Genomic DNA, 16,257 nt, shown 5'->3' with positions numbered 1-16,257 from the left:
TGAGCAAGCCACGTAAAGCTGCCCATGGGAGAAGCAGCTGGTCCTGAGATCTACTTCTGCAGGCCAGAGTGTTGCCCCAGCGACTTATTGTGACCTGCTGATTGTCATAGTAAAGTAAATGCTTACAGGAGCCTGAAGGTGCTTGGCAGAGCCGCTCCTAGGAATAGGCAAACTAGGCAAATGCCTAGGGGCATCAGCAGCTTCTGCTGATTAAAATGATATACGGCATGCCTATATTCTGTGTGTAGCATTTCATATGCAGATACAGCCACAGTCTCACACAGGTTATAGGCATGCTGCATATCATTTTAATCAGCAGAATCTGCTTGTGCATCCTAGCCACATAGCAATGCAAATGAGATGCATTTACATCAATCAAAAGGCGCCCGACTTTAGCGTATAAGGTGACATTATGTGTATAAGGTGCTCTAATGTGTGTCGTAATGTATATAAAGGGCACTACTGTGTGGTCTAATGTGAATAAAGAGCAATATGGTGTGGTATAATGTGAATAAGGAGCAATTCAGTGTGATGTAATGTGAATAAGGGGCACTACTGTGAGGAATAATGTATATAAGGTAAAGTGGTACTACTGTGTGATGTAACGTGAATTAGGGACACTATCGCATGATAAAATGTGAATAAAGTTGCACTACTGTGTGGCGTAATTTGAATTGGGGGTACTATTGTGTGGCCATGCCCCTTCCCAGCAAAAACACACCCCTTTTTGGGCTGTGCGCCGAATGTGCACACTTTTCCTATTTAGAATATAGGGGGTAGGAAAACTTAAAATAAGGACTGCTTTGGGTGAGGGGTGGTGGTGCTGGGAAAGGGATGCACTGTCAGAGGCGGAACTAGTGGTGGTGCTAGGGGGCACCAGCCAAAATCTTGCCTAGGGCATCATATTGGTTAGGGCCGGCTCTGGTGCTTGGACTGAAAAGTAAAATTTTGGGGGGATAAGGGGTATACATGGTATAAACACAATCTCACCTGCGCCACATCGCGTTAGAATCTCTACCTCAATTAAGTTCTTATGCAGAGCAGCAGGGCCGGCGCGACCCGCTCAGCAAAGGGATGCACTGCAGGGAGGCGCTTGGCCAGAGAGGCGCTTCCCTGCAACTGCATCCCTTCTGTCCATATTGTTTCTGCCAGCTACCGCTGATATCATGATGTAGCTCAGCGGCGCCGGCAGCACACTAAAGTACGGCGGCGGTGCGGATAGCTCATTATGCCCACCTCCGGCTCCAAGCTCCACACACAGCGCTGCGCCGCCCTGCCCGCACCTGTCATGCTGCGGAGACAGGCAACAGGGGCAGGCAGCGGCGACGCGTTCTCCGTCCTCCGTCCAGGATTTCAATATTGAGCGCCGCCCCTTGCCCTATCCCCTCTCTCCTCACTATCCAGCCCCGCCCCTTGCCCTATCCCCCCTCTCTGATCTCTAAATCTAGTGCCACCCCTTGCCCTATCTCTGGCCGTCTCTCCTCTCTTTATGCAGTGTGCCGCCCACCCCCCTCTCTCCCCTCCCATAGGTCTCTTGCCTCTGTTGCTTATGCAACGCCCCCAATCTCCCTCCTCCCTTCTTCTCCCTCCCCTACCCTCCCTCAGGACTGGACTCTGGTGTGGAGAGGAGTGTAATGGCCGCCGAAGAGGAGCCAGACAGAAGGAGCAGGAAACGCTGAAGACAGAAGAAGCAGTTACAGAAAAAAAGGTAAGTGTTTTATTTTTATTATAAATGTAAAAAATATTTATTTAATAGTGCTTATTTATTTTAACTTTATTGGGGTTTAGATAATGGTAGGGGGTGGGGCGGGGTATGTATATGGGGATTTAGTTATGTGACCGACGGAGTACCGACGGCTATATCCCGCCCCCTCTAAATTTGACAGTCGGCATGCCGACTAGCAGGGACTATTTCCACTTGTGGGTGTCCACGACACCCATAGAGTCACCACCCACCCCGAAGCGCGGCGAGCGCAGTAAGCCCGCAAGTGGCTTGTTGCGCTCCCCCCCCCCCCTGCCGGCATTTTGACGCCAGGATCCCACGGTCAGTATGCTGACCGACTGGATCCCCAGCGGTGGTAACGCACACCCAACCGTGTATATGTAGGTGTGTGACTCTGTATCAGGTAGCGGGGGGTATGCAATTAGCTTAAAAAAAATTCACCTAGACGAAAAAATTTAGCTTTGTGCTGTTTTTAGTCCGAATGGTGATTCGCCCTATGCAATAGCAGGGCCGTTTTTTTGCCTAGGTGAAAAATGCGGCACGGGCGGAAAACACGTGGATCGGCAAATCCATGTGTTTCCCGTCGAACCGCGGACCATTTTCGCCAATTTTGAGGCATTTTTCACCAATGCCTTTTCACTTACAAAAAGAGGGGAAAAGACATCGGCAAAAATGGCTCTAAAATGGACGAAAACGGTTCGTAATTGAATATTTAGGGGGGCGAATTCATTAACTCCGAAACGATCAGAGCTAATTGTATATTTGGCCCGCACTATTGTATTATAGCTGCTGCCTGCTCTCTCTCTCTCTATATGTATTTTTTTATATTACAATCTAAACATATATTTTGTACATTGCAGGTATTGGCACCTGGTGAGGACCTTCTGTCGCTGTCCGAATGGACCAATTGGAGGAAAGTAATAGTGAGTTATTTTTTTTGTTTTGTTTACTGCAGTTTCCCACTGTCTGTCACCGACACTCTCTCCCCAGGGCCACCCCCTGCCCATCTCCGTTGCTGTTCTCCAGCATCACCCTCAGCCATCACCCACTATCAATCCCCAGCGTCACCCTGTAATTCTACCAGTGTCACCCCTGCCCATCTCCCACTGCCTCTCCCCAGCGCGGTTACCCTCTACCTCACCCGAGTGTCACCCACTGCCCATCTCCCACTACCTCTCCCCAGCGCGGTTACCCTCTACCTCACCCGAGTGTCACCCAATGCCCATCTCCCACTACCTCTCCCCAGCGCGGTTACCCTCTACCTCACCCCAGTGTCTCCCACTGCCCATCTCCCACTACCTCTCCCCAGCGCGGTTACCCTCTACCTCACCCCAGTGTCACCCACTGCCCATCTCCTACTACCTCTCCCCAGCGCGGTTACCCTCTACCTCACCCCAGTGTCACCCACTGCCTTTTCCCAACATCACCATCTCCCTCTCCTCAGTGTCACCCTCTACCACTGCCTCTCCCCAGCACCACCCTCTATCCATCCCCAGTGTCATCCACTGCCTCTCCCCAGTGCAGTTATCCTCTACCTCACCCCAGTGTCACCGACTGCCCATCTCCCACTGCCCTTTCCCAACATCACCGTCTCCCTCCCCTCAGTGTCACCCTCTACCACTGCCTCTTCATGGCCGTTATGCTTTATGTCTCCCCAGTGTCACCCTCTGCCCATTTTTTGTTGCCTTTCCCTACCGCCCTTTAAAATATGAATTATATTATTTCTTATATTACAATTTCTTATTATGTAGAATTCCTACATTAATTATAATATAAACATATATTTTGTACTTTGTAGGTATTGGCGAAGGTGAGGACCTACTCTCAATTTCCGATTGGATAAATTGAAATCAAGTAATAGTGAGGTAAGCTTACTTTTTTTATGGTTTTTTTTTTGTTTAATGCGGTTTCGCACTGCCTTTCACCCACATTCTCTCCCCAGTGTGACCGCCTGCCCATCTTACGCTGCCTTTCCCTAACATCATCCTCAGCGTCACCCACAGCCAGAGCCGGCGCAATCCGCTCAGCAAGGTCCGCAAAGCAGGGAGGCGCCAGGATGGAGAGGCGCTGTCCCCGCTCTGCTGCCTTGCTGATGCGCCGTGTTGCTTCTGGCTGCCGCAGCCCCTGTCACACTGTGACAGGCAGCGGTGCCGCAAGTGTGAACAGAAGCTCTGCTGTCACTGTGACAGCGTGAGCTCCTAGTGTGAGTCAGCTCCCCCTCCCTCTCCTCCTTGCTCCTCCCCGCTGCCCATGTCAGTGGAAGACAGGCAGCAGCGTCGCCTCCCCCAACTCCTCTCCTCCCTCCCCTATGTCACTGAAAACACCCCCCTTCGGGGCGGGTCTTCGGCAGGTCTTCGGCACCGCCCCCCCCCCCCTCTCCCCTTCCATCAGTTATTACGGAGTCAAATAGGAGACACCACAGGAAGTCACATGATATACATGTGACTGTGTGTACACTGTCTGGAGGAGCAAGCTGTCGTGAGGAGAGGAGGAGCAGCCAGCCAGTGTGACAGCCTGCAGCACTAGCCACCAGCTACAGAGGAGCTGACACTCAGGTAAAGTCTGCTGCTGACAAACAAAGGGAGGGAAGGGGAGGGGAGGGGGATGTTGTATCCTAGTCATGTGTCAGAGGAGGGAGGGGGGTAGTTGTATCCTAGTCATGTGTCAGAGGAGGGAGGGGGGTAGTTGTATCCTAGCCATGCGTCTGGGGAGGGGGATGGGTAGTTGCATCCTATTCATTTGTCATGTGTCTGGGGAGGAGGGGTAGTTGCATCCTATTCATGTGTCTGGGGAGGGGGGGGGGGGTAGTTGCATGGTTGGTTCTATATCGCCCACTTGATTCTAGCATCTACCGTAGTTGCATCCTATTCATTTGTCATGTGACTGGGGAGGGGGGTAGTATTATATTCATGTATGCATGTTGCGGGGAGGGGGGTAGTATTATATTCATGTGTGCATGTTGCGGGGAGGGGGGTAGTATTATATTCATGTGTGCATGTTGTGGGGAGGGGGGTAGTATTATATTCATGTGTGCATGTTGCGGGGAGGGGGGTAGTATTATATTCATGTGTGCATGTTGCGGGGAGGGGGGTAGTATTATATTCATGTGTGCATGTTGCGGGGAGGGGGGTAGTATTATATTCATGTGTGCATGTTGCGGGGAGGGGGGTAGTATTATATTCATGTGTGCATGTTGCGGGGAGGGGGGTAGTATTATATTCATGTGTGCATGTTGCGGGGAGGGGGGTAGTATTATATTCATGTGTGCATGTTGTGGGGAGGGGGGTAGTATTATATTCATGTGTGCATGTTGTGGGGAGGGGGGCAGTATCATATTTGTGTGTGCCAAGGAGGAACGGGGTAGTATCAAATTCATGTGTGCTGGGGAAGTGGGGTGTCATATTAATTTGTGCTGGGGTGTGGCAAATAAAGTGTGTGGTGGGGGAGGGGGCAGAAGTGGCATAGTAACAGTATGTTGCGGGCTAGGTTTTCTGCTTTGAAAACCCAGCGGTGCGAGGAAAGAAAAAGGGAAATGTTCATCTGCTTTGGCGCTCTGCTGTCATCTGTTCCCCACTGCTGCGCTCTCTGACCGCTGGGCCAGCACCAGCATGTGTAGTGTGTGTGGATCAAGAGGGTGCAGTGTAGTGGCAGTGTCATGTGTGGGGTTCAGGGTAGTGGTGGTAGTGTAGTGTGTGTGTGGAGAGGGGTGCAGGGTAGCAGCGGTAGTGTAATGTAGTGTGTGTGTGGAGAGGGGTGCAGGGTAGCAGCGGTAGTGTAATGTAGTGTTTGTGGGGAGAGGTGTGCAGGGTAGCAGCGGTAGTGTAATGTAGTGTGTGTGTGGAGAGGGGTGCAGGGTAGCAGCGGTAGTGTAATGTAGTGTGTGTGTGTGGAGAGGGGTGCAGGGTAGCAACGGTAGTGTAATGTAGTGTGTGTGTGTGGAGAGGGGTGCAGGGTAGCAGCGGTAGTGTAATGTAGTGTGTGTGTGGAGAGGGGTGCAGGGTAGCAGCGGTAGTGTAATGTAGTGTGTGTGGGGAGAGGTGTGCAGGGTAGCAGCGGTAGTGTAGTGTAGTGTGTGTGTGGAGAGGGGTGCAGGGTAGCAGCGGTAGTGTAATGTAGTGTGTGTGTGGAGAGGGGTGCAGGGTAGCAGCGGTAGTGTAATGTAGTGTGTGTGGGGAGAGGGGTGCAGGGTAGCAGCGGTAGTGTAATGTAGTGTGTGTGTGGAGAGGGGTGCAGGGTAGCAGCGGTAGTGTAATGTAGTGTGTGTGTGTGGAGAGGGGTGCAGGGTAGCAGCGGTAGTGTAGTGTGTGTGTGTGTGGAGAGGGGTGCAGGGTAGCAGCGGTAGTGTAATGTAGTGTGTGTGTGGAGAGGGGTGCAGGGTAGCAGCGGTAGTGTAATGTAGTGTGTGTGTGGAGAGGGGTGCAGGGTAGCAGCGGTAGTGTAATGTAGTGTGTGTGGGGAGAGGGGTGCAGGGTAGCAGCGGTAGTGTAATGTAGTGTGTGTGTGGAGAGGGGTGCAGGGTAGCAGCGGTAGTGTAATGTAGTGTGTGTGGGGAGAGGTGTGCAGGGTAGCAGCGGTAGTGTAATGTAGTGTGTGTGTGTGGAGAGGGGTGCAGGGTAGCAGCGGTAGTGTAATGTAGTGTGTGTGTGGAGAGGGGTGCAGGGTAGCAGCGGTAGTGTAATGTAGTGTGTGTGGGGAGAGGTGTGCAGGGTAGCAGCGGTAGTGTAATGTAGTGTGTGTGTGTGGAGAGGGGTGCAGGGTAGCAGCGGTAGTGTAATGTAGTGTGTGTGTGGAGAGGGGTGCAGGGTAGCAGCGGTAGTGTAATGTAGTGTGTGTGTGGAGAGGTGTGCAGGGTAGCAGCGGTAGTGTAATGTAGTGTGTGCGGGGAGAGGGGTGCAGTGTAGCAGCTGTAGTGTAGTGTGTGGGGAGGGAGGTTCAGGGTATTGGCTGCAGTGTATTGTGCATGGAGGAGGAGGTATAGTATGTACCTGTCCTGTGCCCGACAGGTCCCTGGAAAATTGCTCTGTGATGCTGAAGAAGAAGAAGAAGAGAACTGCAGGAGAGGCAGTGCTGCGGAAGGTGAGTAATTAAAGACTAAATAAGCTAATTAGAAAATTCAAATTGCTTAATTAGTCATTAGGAGGGTTACCACAGCAGTTCATAACAATTCCGACCATTTTTCCTAAAGATATAGATTTTTAGGAAAAACTGGCTTGAAGGCATTCCTGATTGTATGGGATGTCCCACAGCAGTTAGACATGAAACATATAGAGTTTGGACATGGTAGAACTCTCCCAATAGTTACTGTGTATACTTTACACACCGTACACACTTAAGGGTCCTACACATTTAACGAGCTGCCCGATGGCGGATACGGCCAATGGGCGATCCGGTGGCGGCGGGGCGGGGGGAGTGAGGTTTCTTCATTTAACCCCCGTCACCCGGCTCCATAGCACAGCAGGCAAATATGGACGAGATCATCCATATTGGCCTGCATGTACAGCCGACGGGGCACCAGCGATGAACGAGCGCGGGGCCACACATCCTTCATCGCTGGTGCCTCCACATTGAAAGATATGAACGGTATCTCGTTCATTAATGAACAAGATCGTTCATATCTTTTACTTAGATAAGCTGAAGGCTGCATAAGCCTGAGGCCATATAAGCGATCAACTTTTTGTGATTGGTTGTTAAATGACTAAGCAGTTGCTAGGCAGATCAGTTTTCCCGGTTGGTATTTTACTATTGGATTAGAAGGTTGTGCATCAATATTAAGAGGAGGGTCTTAGGGTAGTATATAGGTGGTGGCCATTTTCCTAGACTTCCTCTTGCCATTCATTGTATGGCCAGGAAGGATAAGTAGATCATTATCCTTTATTGCTTGATTTGCTGTGCATTTGTGCCTCCTTTTGATCCCCCCCCCCCCCCCCCCCCCCCTGTTGTTGTTGCAATTTCCTGCTAGGTGCCAGTGATTTTGCTCCAGTGTCTCCCTCCCTCCAGCATGCCGCGGCCCAGACGTTCTGCCCCCCCTCCCCGCCGCCTCGTGGAGGCTGGGAGCACCCCCTGCTCGCGTTCCCCTAGTGCAGGGCCGCAGAGAATGTTTTCCCCTGCTACGGACAGGCGGCGGGGGCGGGCAGTGGCAGCCCGCTTCCCAGCCGGACGGAGGCAGGCGGCCAGCGGCCGCTCGTCACGTGGCGCCGGGCCGCGGGCACCGACGCTCGCAGCAGCACAGCCCCCTTCACCCTCTCCCTCTCCCGGCGCTAGGATCAGCGCCGGTCCTCCTCCTCCTTCCCCGCGTGCGGCTCTCGTCGGCGGCCCGGTGGCGCACGTGGTGCCAGACGGCCGCGACGGCGCTGCGGGGGGGGAGAGGGGGGCCACTACACAGCCAGGGAACATGAGCCCGGGACAGCGGGGAGAGGCCCCCGCTGTCCTCGGAACAGCGCAGGGCCCCAATTTACTCCTCCATAGCGCGGGTCCTTCCACACCCCAGTACTTAAGGGGGAATGAGGATTGGGTTAGGCCTGGTGTTGCTGGGGCAGGGGACGTGGCAGTGTCTGCCGCTGCGCCCGCCCCAGCTGCGGTAGCATGGCAGGGTTTCACGGAGGTGGCCCCTACGGCGGGGGCCTGCGTCAGCGGCCCCTGGTCGTCAGCCCCCCCGTTGGCTTTCGCGGCGTCTCCGTTTGCAGGGTTTCAAACCCCTGCCCTCGCCCTTCCCGGGCCGTTTCAGTTTGGGTCCACACATGCGGCCGTCTCAGCGGCTTACATGACACCCGGCGCGTCTCTGTCGGTGGCAGCGCAACAGGGCTTCGCGGGGAGCCAGCCCTTCCCCGGGGGTTTTCCGTGGCCTCTGGCACCGACATTCCCCTTAGCCGCCAGCATGCCCTCCATGGGCTTCACGACTGCGTCCGGTACACATTTTTCCCCGCACGTAACCGGCGCGGGCGCCGGCGTGCAGACCACGTGGTCGGTCGGCGGCCCTCGGGTCGCGGTGCCCTTTTCGGCCTTTGCGGGCCTGCAGGCGGGATAGTCACTGGTCGGGGGGAGTCAGGTGGCACTGGGTTGGCCTCCTCTCCCGGCGCCCCCTCAGTTCCTTCCGGTCTCCGCCGGATGGGCGGGGACGAGCGGCTGCCCGCCGCATACTGCGTGGCGGCCGTCTTACCCCGCGAGTGTCGGTGCAGTGAGCGGGGCTGCCTTTACGCAGTCGGTCGGGTACGCCTCGGTGGGGGTTCCCCACCTGCAGCTTCCAGGCGGCCATCCGCCGCGGAGCGGCGGGGCGGGGACTCCTCCTCCGCAGGTTCAACCACTTGTTAATGATGTTTTGGTCCCCCCTACGCCTGTTGTCCCCTCTGTTTCTCCCTCACAGGTTCCGTTCAATGCAGGGGCTACGCCCGGCAGGAGGCGAGGGTCGCGGACGAACGCAACAGCAACCGGGGAGGTGCGGACATCAGCGGAGGCGGGTGCAGCGGACGACGCGGTTCCGGGTCCTTCTAGCACCGGTGAGTTAAACATTCCTTTACATGTTTCAACCTGTAGTTCCTCATCTTCTAGCAGCGTTTCGTCCGGCTCTCCGCGGCGACCGCGTAAATTAGCTAGACTCATCGCGCGGCGAATGGCGAAGGAGGCGCATAAGGCGTCCGCTCCTGCGCCGGTGGTCTCTCCCGACCCCCCCCGTTATGGGGAGATGGTACATTGCGCCAACACTGCAGTTACACGGGGGGTTCGCAAGCGCATGCGGGAAAAAATCCGGAAGGGGAAGTATGTAGACATATTCACCCTTACGGAGGAAATGCGACAAGGCTTTGACGCAGCCAAGAAACCGGGTGGTATTGGGGAAAATGCGTTTCGCAATTTTCACCAGTGGCTGCGGGGTTTTTTGGTTTTCACGGCTTGCTACACGGAATCGCGGCCCTCGGAGTATGCCAACTTGGTTAAATATTTGTTTTTGGTACACGATATGTACTTAAAATCCAAGGGTTCCGCTTGGCGGGATTACGACGAGAAGTTTCGTCGCAATCAGGATGGCAACCCCATCCTGCCCGCGGGTTTTAAGGATGTTGAGGTGTGGTTAGAGGTCACGCAGCAGGTCAAACCCACCCCGGACGACACGGCCAAGAAGCCCGGGGCGACCGGGGCGGCGGGTTCCCGCTTGACAGGGAAAGGCAGGTGCTTTGCCTACAACGACGGCAAGTTGTCGTTTTCGCCACTCATGTAAGTTGTGCGGAGCAAGTCACCCGGCCAAGGATTGCACCTCGGCAACAGGCGGGAAGCCCGCCGCTTCCACCGAGGCCGGGGGAATTGGCAAGTAAGGCCTTCTCCCCGATTCTAGTTCCCGAGTTGCAGCGCTGGCTTAGCTTGTACCCCGATGAGGCGGCGGCATCGTTTCTCTTGGGAGGGCTTTCGACACGGTTTTCGTTTGCCCATTTCGGATTCGGTGCACGTGGTGGCGCGCCAGAATTTGAGATCGGCTCGCGAATTCCCGCAGGAGGTCCGGCGGAAAGTGGGCGGGGAGATTGGCCTGGGGCGCATGGCTGGGCCCTACGCCATTCCCCCGCTGCCCTCCCTGTGCATTTCCCCCGTGGGGGTGGTGCCCAAGAAGGCCGCGGGCAAGTTTCGTTTGATACAGCACTTGTCGCACCCTCCGGGATTGTCGGTCAACGACGCTATTCCGGAGGACAAGTGCAGGGTACGTTATCAGTCTTTTGATGACGCGCTGCGCTTAGTGCGGGATTGTGGGCCAGGGGGTCTGTTGGCAAAATTGGACGTGGAGTCGGCCTTTCGGCTACTCCCGCTGCACCCAGATTCCCTGCGGTTTCTGGGTTTCAAACTAGGGGGCGAATTTTACGTGGATCGGTGTCTCCCCATGGGTTGCTCTGTCTCCTGCGCCTACTTTGAATGCTTTAGCACATTTTTGCACTGGTGCGTCCAGACCGCCTCCGGCCAACCGGGGGTGGCTCACTACCTGGACGATTTTCTCTTTGTAGGGCCCGGGGACAGTTCGGTCTGTGGGGACATTCTCTCGGTGGCCAGGTCGTTATTCTGCGCTTTAGGGGTGCCTGTCGCGCCAGATAAGTGCGAGGGCCCTTGCACTTGTCTTAGCTATTTAGGTATCGAAATTGACACGGTGGGGGGTTGCTGTCGCTTGCCCGAGGATAAGGTGCGGAAGCTGTTGGGTTTGATTACGGACTGTTTAGGCAAACGTAGGGTCCGGCTTAAGCAGGTGCAGTCCTTGCTCGGTTCTCTCGATTTTGCGTGCCGGATTATCCCCATGGCTAGGAATCAGGTTTGCTGTACGAGAATGTGCGCTTGCAGGAGGGCCTGTTGCTCTGTAGGATTGTGCGATCCAAGACAGATCAAACAGGTCGGGGTCGCTGGTTGTCTTTGGAGGCTCAGGAGGAACCGGGCGTTTGCCCGCTGCGGTTGACGCAAGAGTATGTGCGGTTAAGACCTCTGGGGGGCAACCAGTTGCTGGTGCACGCGCAGTTTGACCCTCTGACAAAGTTTCAGTTTGCGTCTGTGTTCAAGAAATGTTTAACGGCATTGGGCTTGCAGGAGGCGGACTTTGGTACCCATTCCTTTCGGATTGGGGCGGCTACCCATGCGGCGGCTGCAGGTTCATCACCTGCGGCTATTCGGGATTTGGGTCGCTGGAAGTCGGCCTCCTATAGGTCCTATGTCCGCATAGATAAGTTATAAGTGCGCCTGTTGCGCTAACCCAAAAACGTGTTTACTCGTCGGTTTTTGAACGCTTACCGTTCAGGAATCGAGGGTGTGAAGTGAATTTTTAAAATTTTTCCTCCGAGGGGGCCTAATTTCAATTGGCTGTTCTCAAGGTCCACGGGAGGTTTTTTGAATTTTTCTCCTTCACTTGGGTTCAATTTGATTAAGTTGTGTTTTCGTATGAAGTATGTTCATAAGCTGATGTTAGGATATTTTCTTTTGCAGCTGTCATCAATTTTGGAGACCACATATGGATGGTTGGTCATTCATATATTTTTTGGGCGGAAAAACATCCCATGGCAGCTAGGGCGACGGAGATTTTTGGGTCCAGGCAATTGAGATGGTTAGGTGTTAGGGGCATGTTATGGGGTGATCTGTTGCGTGTCCTTTTTTCTCGGGAGCGCCGCTGGGGTCGCCCCAGTTGTATCATCATTCATTTGGGGGGTAATGATCTAGGGCGAGTTAAAGGCATAGATCTTATTTTGTCGGTAAAGGCGGACTTAGTGGCGATCCGTTGTCACTGGCCGGGGGTCTGCATTGTTTGGTCGGAAATGGTGCCCCGTTTCCATTGGCGTGGTGCGGTGCGTTTCTCGGCGCTGGAGAAAGCACGCAAAAAGGTGAATTCTACGGTGTCTCTTTTTGTCAAGGCCATAGGCGGAGTGGCAATCAAGCATCCTCTGCTGGTGCTGCGGAACAGGCAGTTCTACAGAGACGATGGGGTTCACCTTTCTCCGGAAGGAGTGCAGTTTTTTCTGGAGGATATTTTTGGTCTTTTTCGGTAGAGCTAGTTAGTTTCTTATTTAGTTATTGTTGTGGTTGCGGATGGCGGTGGCGGTTTGTTAAACCTTGGTGGCGGGAAGTCGCGGCCAACCAGCTGTCACACAGGCATAAGTGGTCATTGTGGGGCTCCCTCTTTAGAAGGACGGCAGGTGTGTCCTTTTCTTGCGGTTGGACATTTAGACGTTCCCCTGCGGGAACCGAACGTTTGCCAGAGAGAGAGGGGTAAGGCCAGCACAATGCGGGTTATGCGGGAAGGAGGCGGGGTATGTGTACTCCCCTCCTTGGTTTGGTGGTTTTTCATCTAGGTGACGGGTGCTGGTGTTTGGCAGCGATTTTCTGTTTGCCATCCTCCAAACTAAATTTAAATTTAAATCTATATTCAAAATCAATTCCAATTCGATCACAATTATTAGTTTAAAGAGTTGGTCAGCGATTAATAAACATCGTCTGACCTTTAACTCCAGCTACTGTGTCCGTGTCTTTATTTCAGTGTGTTGTGTGGTTTATTTAGTGATAAGCTAGCTTAAAGAAAAGGTTTATGGAATCACAATAAAGTTATGAGCGGCTTAGATAAGCTGAAGGCTGCATAAGCCTGAGGCCATATAAGCGATCAACTTTTTGTGATTGGTTGTTAAATGACTAAGCAGTTGCTAGGCAGATCAGTTTTCCCGGTTGGTATTTTACTATTGGATTAGAAGGTTGTGCATCAATATTAAGAGGAGGGTCTTAGGGTAGTATATAGGTGGTGGCCATTTTCCTAGACTTCCTCTTGCCATTCATTGTATGCCCGCCCACCCTCCCAGATTTCGGCTACGTTTTTGTTTTTGCTGTGGGCTATTGAAAGCCAGATTGGCGGGAAGTCGCTGCCAACCAGCTGTCACACAGGCATAAGTGGTCATTGTGGGGCTCCCTCTTTAGAAGGACGGCAGGTGTGTCCTTTTCTTGCGGTTGGACATTTAGACGTTCCCCTGCGGGAACCGAACGTTTGCCAGAGAGAGAGGGGTAAGGCCAGCACAATGCGGGTTATGCGGGAAGGAGGCGGGGTATGTGTACTCCGCTCCTTGGTTTGGTGGTTTTTCATCTAGGTGACGGGTGCTGGTGTTTGGCAGCGATTTTCTGTTTGCCATCCTCCAAACTAAATTTAAATTTAAATCTATATTCAAAATCAATTCCAATTCGATCACAATTATTAGTTTAAAGAGTTGGTCAGCGATTAATAAACATTGTCTGACCTTTAACTCCAGCTACTGTGTCCGTGTCTTTATTTCAGTGTGTTGTGTGGTTTATTTAGTGATAAGCTAGCTTAAAGAAAAGGTTTATGGAATCACAATAAAGTTATGAGCGGCTTATGTCGCCCAGTGTGTAGGGCCCAATATACTATCATCTTCTCCCAACTGCTTTCAATGGGTCTGCCGTCCCACTGCTTATTTAGTTACGATGACTGCTTATGCCGCAATGTTTGTAAACCTTGCCATGTCCTGCAATGATTTGTAATGTAATCACTTTTTTCTTGTTCTGTTTATGCTGTTCCTGTTTATTAACTTTGTAAGGTAGTGCAAACCCTTTGTTGTGCCATACAAGTAAATGATGATAATAGTAAAGGATATGGAATTATTTGTAGCTATTGAGCAATGTTTTCAGGAGTTATATGGCCCCAGTAGCTGACGCCACCTTTAGATAGCAATAGTTATTGTAGCTTGTGGGCTACATTTCACAAAATTTACCTGGCGAGGGATTTGTAGGATCTGCTGCTTCCCTCCTCCTGCTCCAAATTTGGCTCTTTGTAGTGGATGGGAAATGAGAAGCTCTGACGTTTTGTCCCAGGCAAGTAGACGGATTTAACTAGCGGTTGCAGTACGCCCTGTAAAATCTGCCACCTGCAGGTGGACGTGCGGTGAGGTAAATTGCTCAGGTGGCACTATCTAGTACCAGAGCCAGATTTACACAATATATCAGCCCTAGGGTTCATGTGGGCATTATACACAGGTGCAGCAGTATATACTGCTTGAATCTGGTGGGTTTTGATCAGAGATGTGCGGAAAAGATAGGCAGGGGCAGCACTTTCGTACCTTCATAGACTTTTTACTAGAGATGAGCGGGTTCGGTTTCTCTGAATCCGAACCCGCACGAACTTCATGTTTTTTTTCACGGGTCCGAGCGACTCGGATCTTCCCGCCTTGCTCGGTTAACCCGAGCGCGCCCGAACGTCATCATGACGCTGTCGGATTCTCGCGAGACTCGGATTCTATATAAGGAGCCGCGCGTCGCCGCCATTTTCACACGTGCATTGAGATTGATAGGGAGAGGACGTGGCTGGCGTCCTCTCCATTTAGATTAGGAGAGAGAGAGAGAGAGAGAGATTGACCTGAGGCTGATACTGTAGAAGAGAGTGCAGAGTTTAGTGACTGACCACAGTGACCACCAGCAGTGCAGTTGTTTTATTTAATATATCCGTTCTCTGCCTGAAAAAAACGGTACACACAGTGACTCAGTCACATACCATATCTGTGTGCACTGCTCAGCCCAGTGTGCTGCATGCCTGCATCATCTATGTATATATTATATATCTGACTGTGCTCAGCTCACACAGCTTATAATTGTGGGGGAGACTGGGGAGCACTGCAGTGCCAGTTATAGGTTATAGCAGGAGCCAGGAGTACAAGACAGTCACATACCATATCTGTGTGCACTGCTCAGCCCAGTGTGCTGCATCATCTATGTATATATTATATATCTGACTGTGCTCAGCTCACACAGCTTATAATTGTGGGGGAGACTGGGGAGCACTGCAGTGCCAGTTATAGGTTATAGCAGGAGCCAGGAGTACATATTATATTAAAATTAAACAGTGCACACTTTTGCTGCAGGAGTGCCACTGCCAGTGTGACTGACCAGTGACCTGACCACACTGACCACCAGTATAGTTAGTAGTATACTATATTGTGATTGCCTGAAAAAGTTAAACACTTGTCGTGTGACTTCACTTGTGTGGTGTTTTTTTTTTTATTCTATAAAAAACTCATTCTGCTGACAGACAGTGTCCAGCAGGTCCGTCATTATATAATATATATACCTGTCCGGCTGCAGTAGTGATATATATATATATATTTTTTATATCATTATTTATCATCCAGTCGCAGCAGACACAGTACGGTAGTTCACAGCTGTAGCTACCTCTGTGTCGGCACTCGGCAGTCCATCCATAATTGTATACCACCTACCCGTGGTTTTTTTTTCTTTCTTCTTTATACATACATACTACTACATCTCTTTATCAACCAGTCTATATTAGCAGCAGACACAGTACAGTACGGTAGTTCACGGCTGTGGCTACCTCTGTGTCGGCACTCGGCAGTCCGTCCATAATTGTATACCACCTAATCGTGGTTTTTTTTTCTTTCTTCTTTATACATACATACTACGACATCTCTTTATCAACCAGTCTATATTAGCAGCAGACACAGTACAGTACGGTAGTTCACGGCTGTGGCTACCTCTGTGTCGGCACTCGGCAGTCCGTCCATAATTGTATACCACCTAACCGTGGTTTTTTTTTTCTTTCTTCTTCATACATACATACATACTACGACATCTCTTTATCAACCAGTCTATATTAGCAGCAGACACAGTACAGTACGGTAGTTCACGGCTGTGGCTACCTCTGTGTCGGCACTCGGCAGTCCGTCCATAATTGTATACCACCTAACCGTGTTTTTTTTTTCTTTCTTCTTTATACATACATACTACGACATCTCTTTATCAACCAGTCTATATTAGCAGCAGACACAGTACAGTACGGTAGTTCACGGCTGTGGCTACCTCTGTGTCGGCACTCGGCAGTCCGTCCATAATTGTATACCACCTACCCGTGGTTTTTTTTTCTTTCTTCTTCATACATACATACTACGACATCTCTTTATCAACCAGTCTATATTAGCAGCAGACACAGTACAGTACGGTAGTTCACGGCTGTGGCTACCTCTGTGTCGGCACTCGGCAGTCCGTCCATAATTGTATACCACCTAACCGTGGTTTTTTTT

At 51.9% G+C, this 16,257-nt stretch overlaps 1 protein-coding gene and 1 long non-coding RNA gene across 3 annotated transcripts; both read left to right on the top strand.

The window, feature by feature from the left end:
* Positions 1–1,485: 1,485 nt before the first annotated feature.
* On the top strand, positions 1,486–3,719 carry LOC134956880 (uncharacterized). The gene is made up of 3 exons (XR_010186254.1): positions 1,486–1,708; positions 2,584–2,646; positions 3,522–3,719. It is a non-coding gene; the product is annotated as an uncharacterized LOC134956880 (long non-coding RNA).
* A 430-nt stretch (positions 3,720–4,149) lies between these two features.
* LOC134957864 (uncharacterized) lies at positions 4,150–13,460 on the top strand. Of its 2 annotated transcripts, XR_010186772.1 has the most exons (4): positions 4,150–4,278; positions 6,727–6,799; positions 9,084–9,216; positions 11,663–13,460. XR_010186772.1 is itself a non-coding variant. In XM_063940083.1 (3 exons), exons 2-3 carry the CDS (start codon positions 6,749–6,751, stop codon positions 9,930–9,932), a joined length of 900 nt encoding a protein of 299 aa, XP_063796153.1. In that variant the 5' UTR covers positions 4,150–4,278; positions 6,727–6,748; the 3' UTR covers positions 9,933–13,460. The 2 variants fall into 2 exon arrangements, 1 of the variants encoding a protein (XP_063796153.1); XM_063940083.1 differs by having other exon boundaries at positions 9,084–13,460.
* Positions 13,461–16,257: the final 2,797 nt, after the last annotated feature.

The sequence above is a fragment of the Pseudophryne corroboree genome, chromosome 9 (genome assembly GCF_028390025.1).
Source record: "Pseudophryne corroboree isolate aPseCor3 chromosome 9, aPseCor3.hap2, whole genome shotgun sequence".
NCBI classification, from domain to species: Eukaryota; Metazoa; Chordata; class Amphibia; order Anura; family Myobatrachidae; genus Pseudophryne; species Pseudophryne corroboree.
This window is presented reverse-complemented; position numbering and strand designations above follow the sequence as displayed.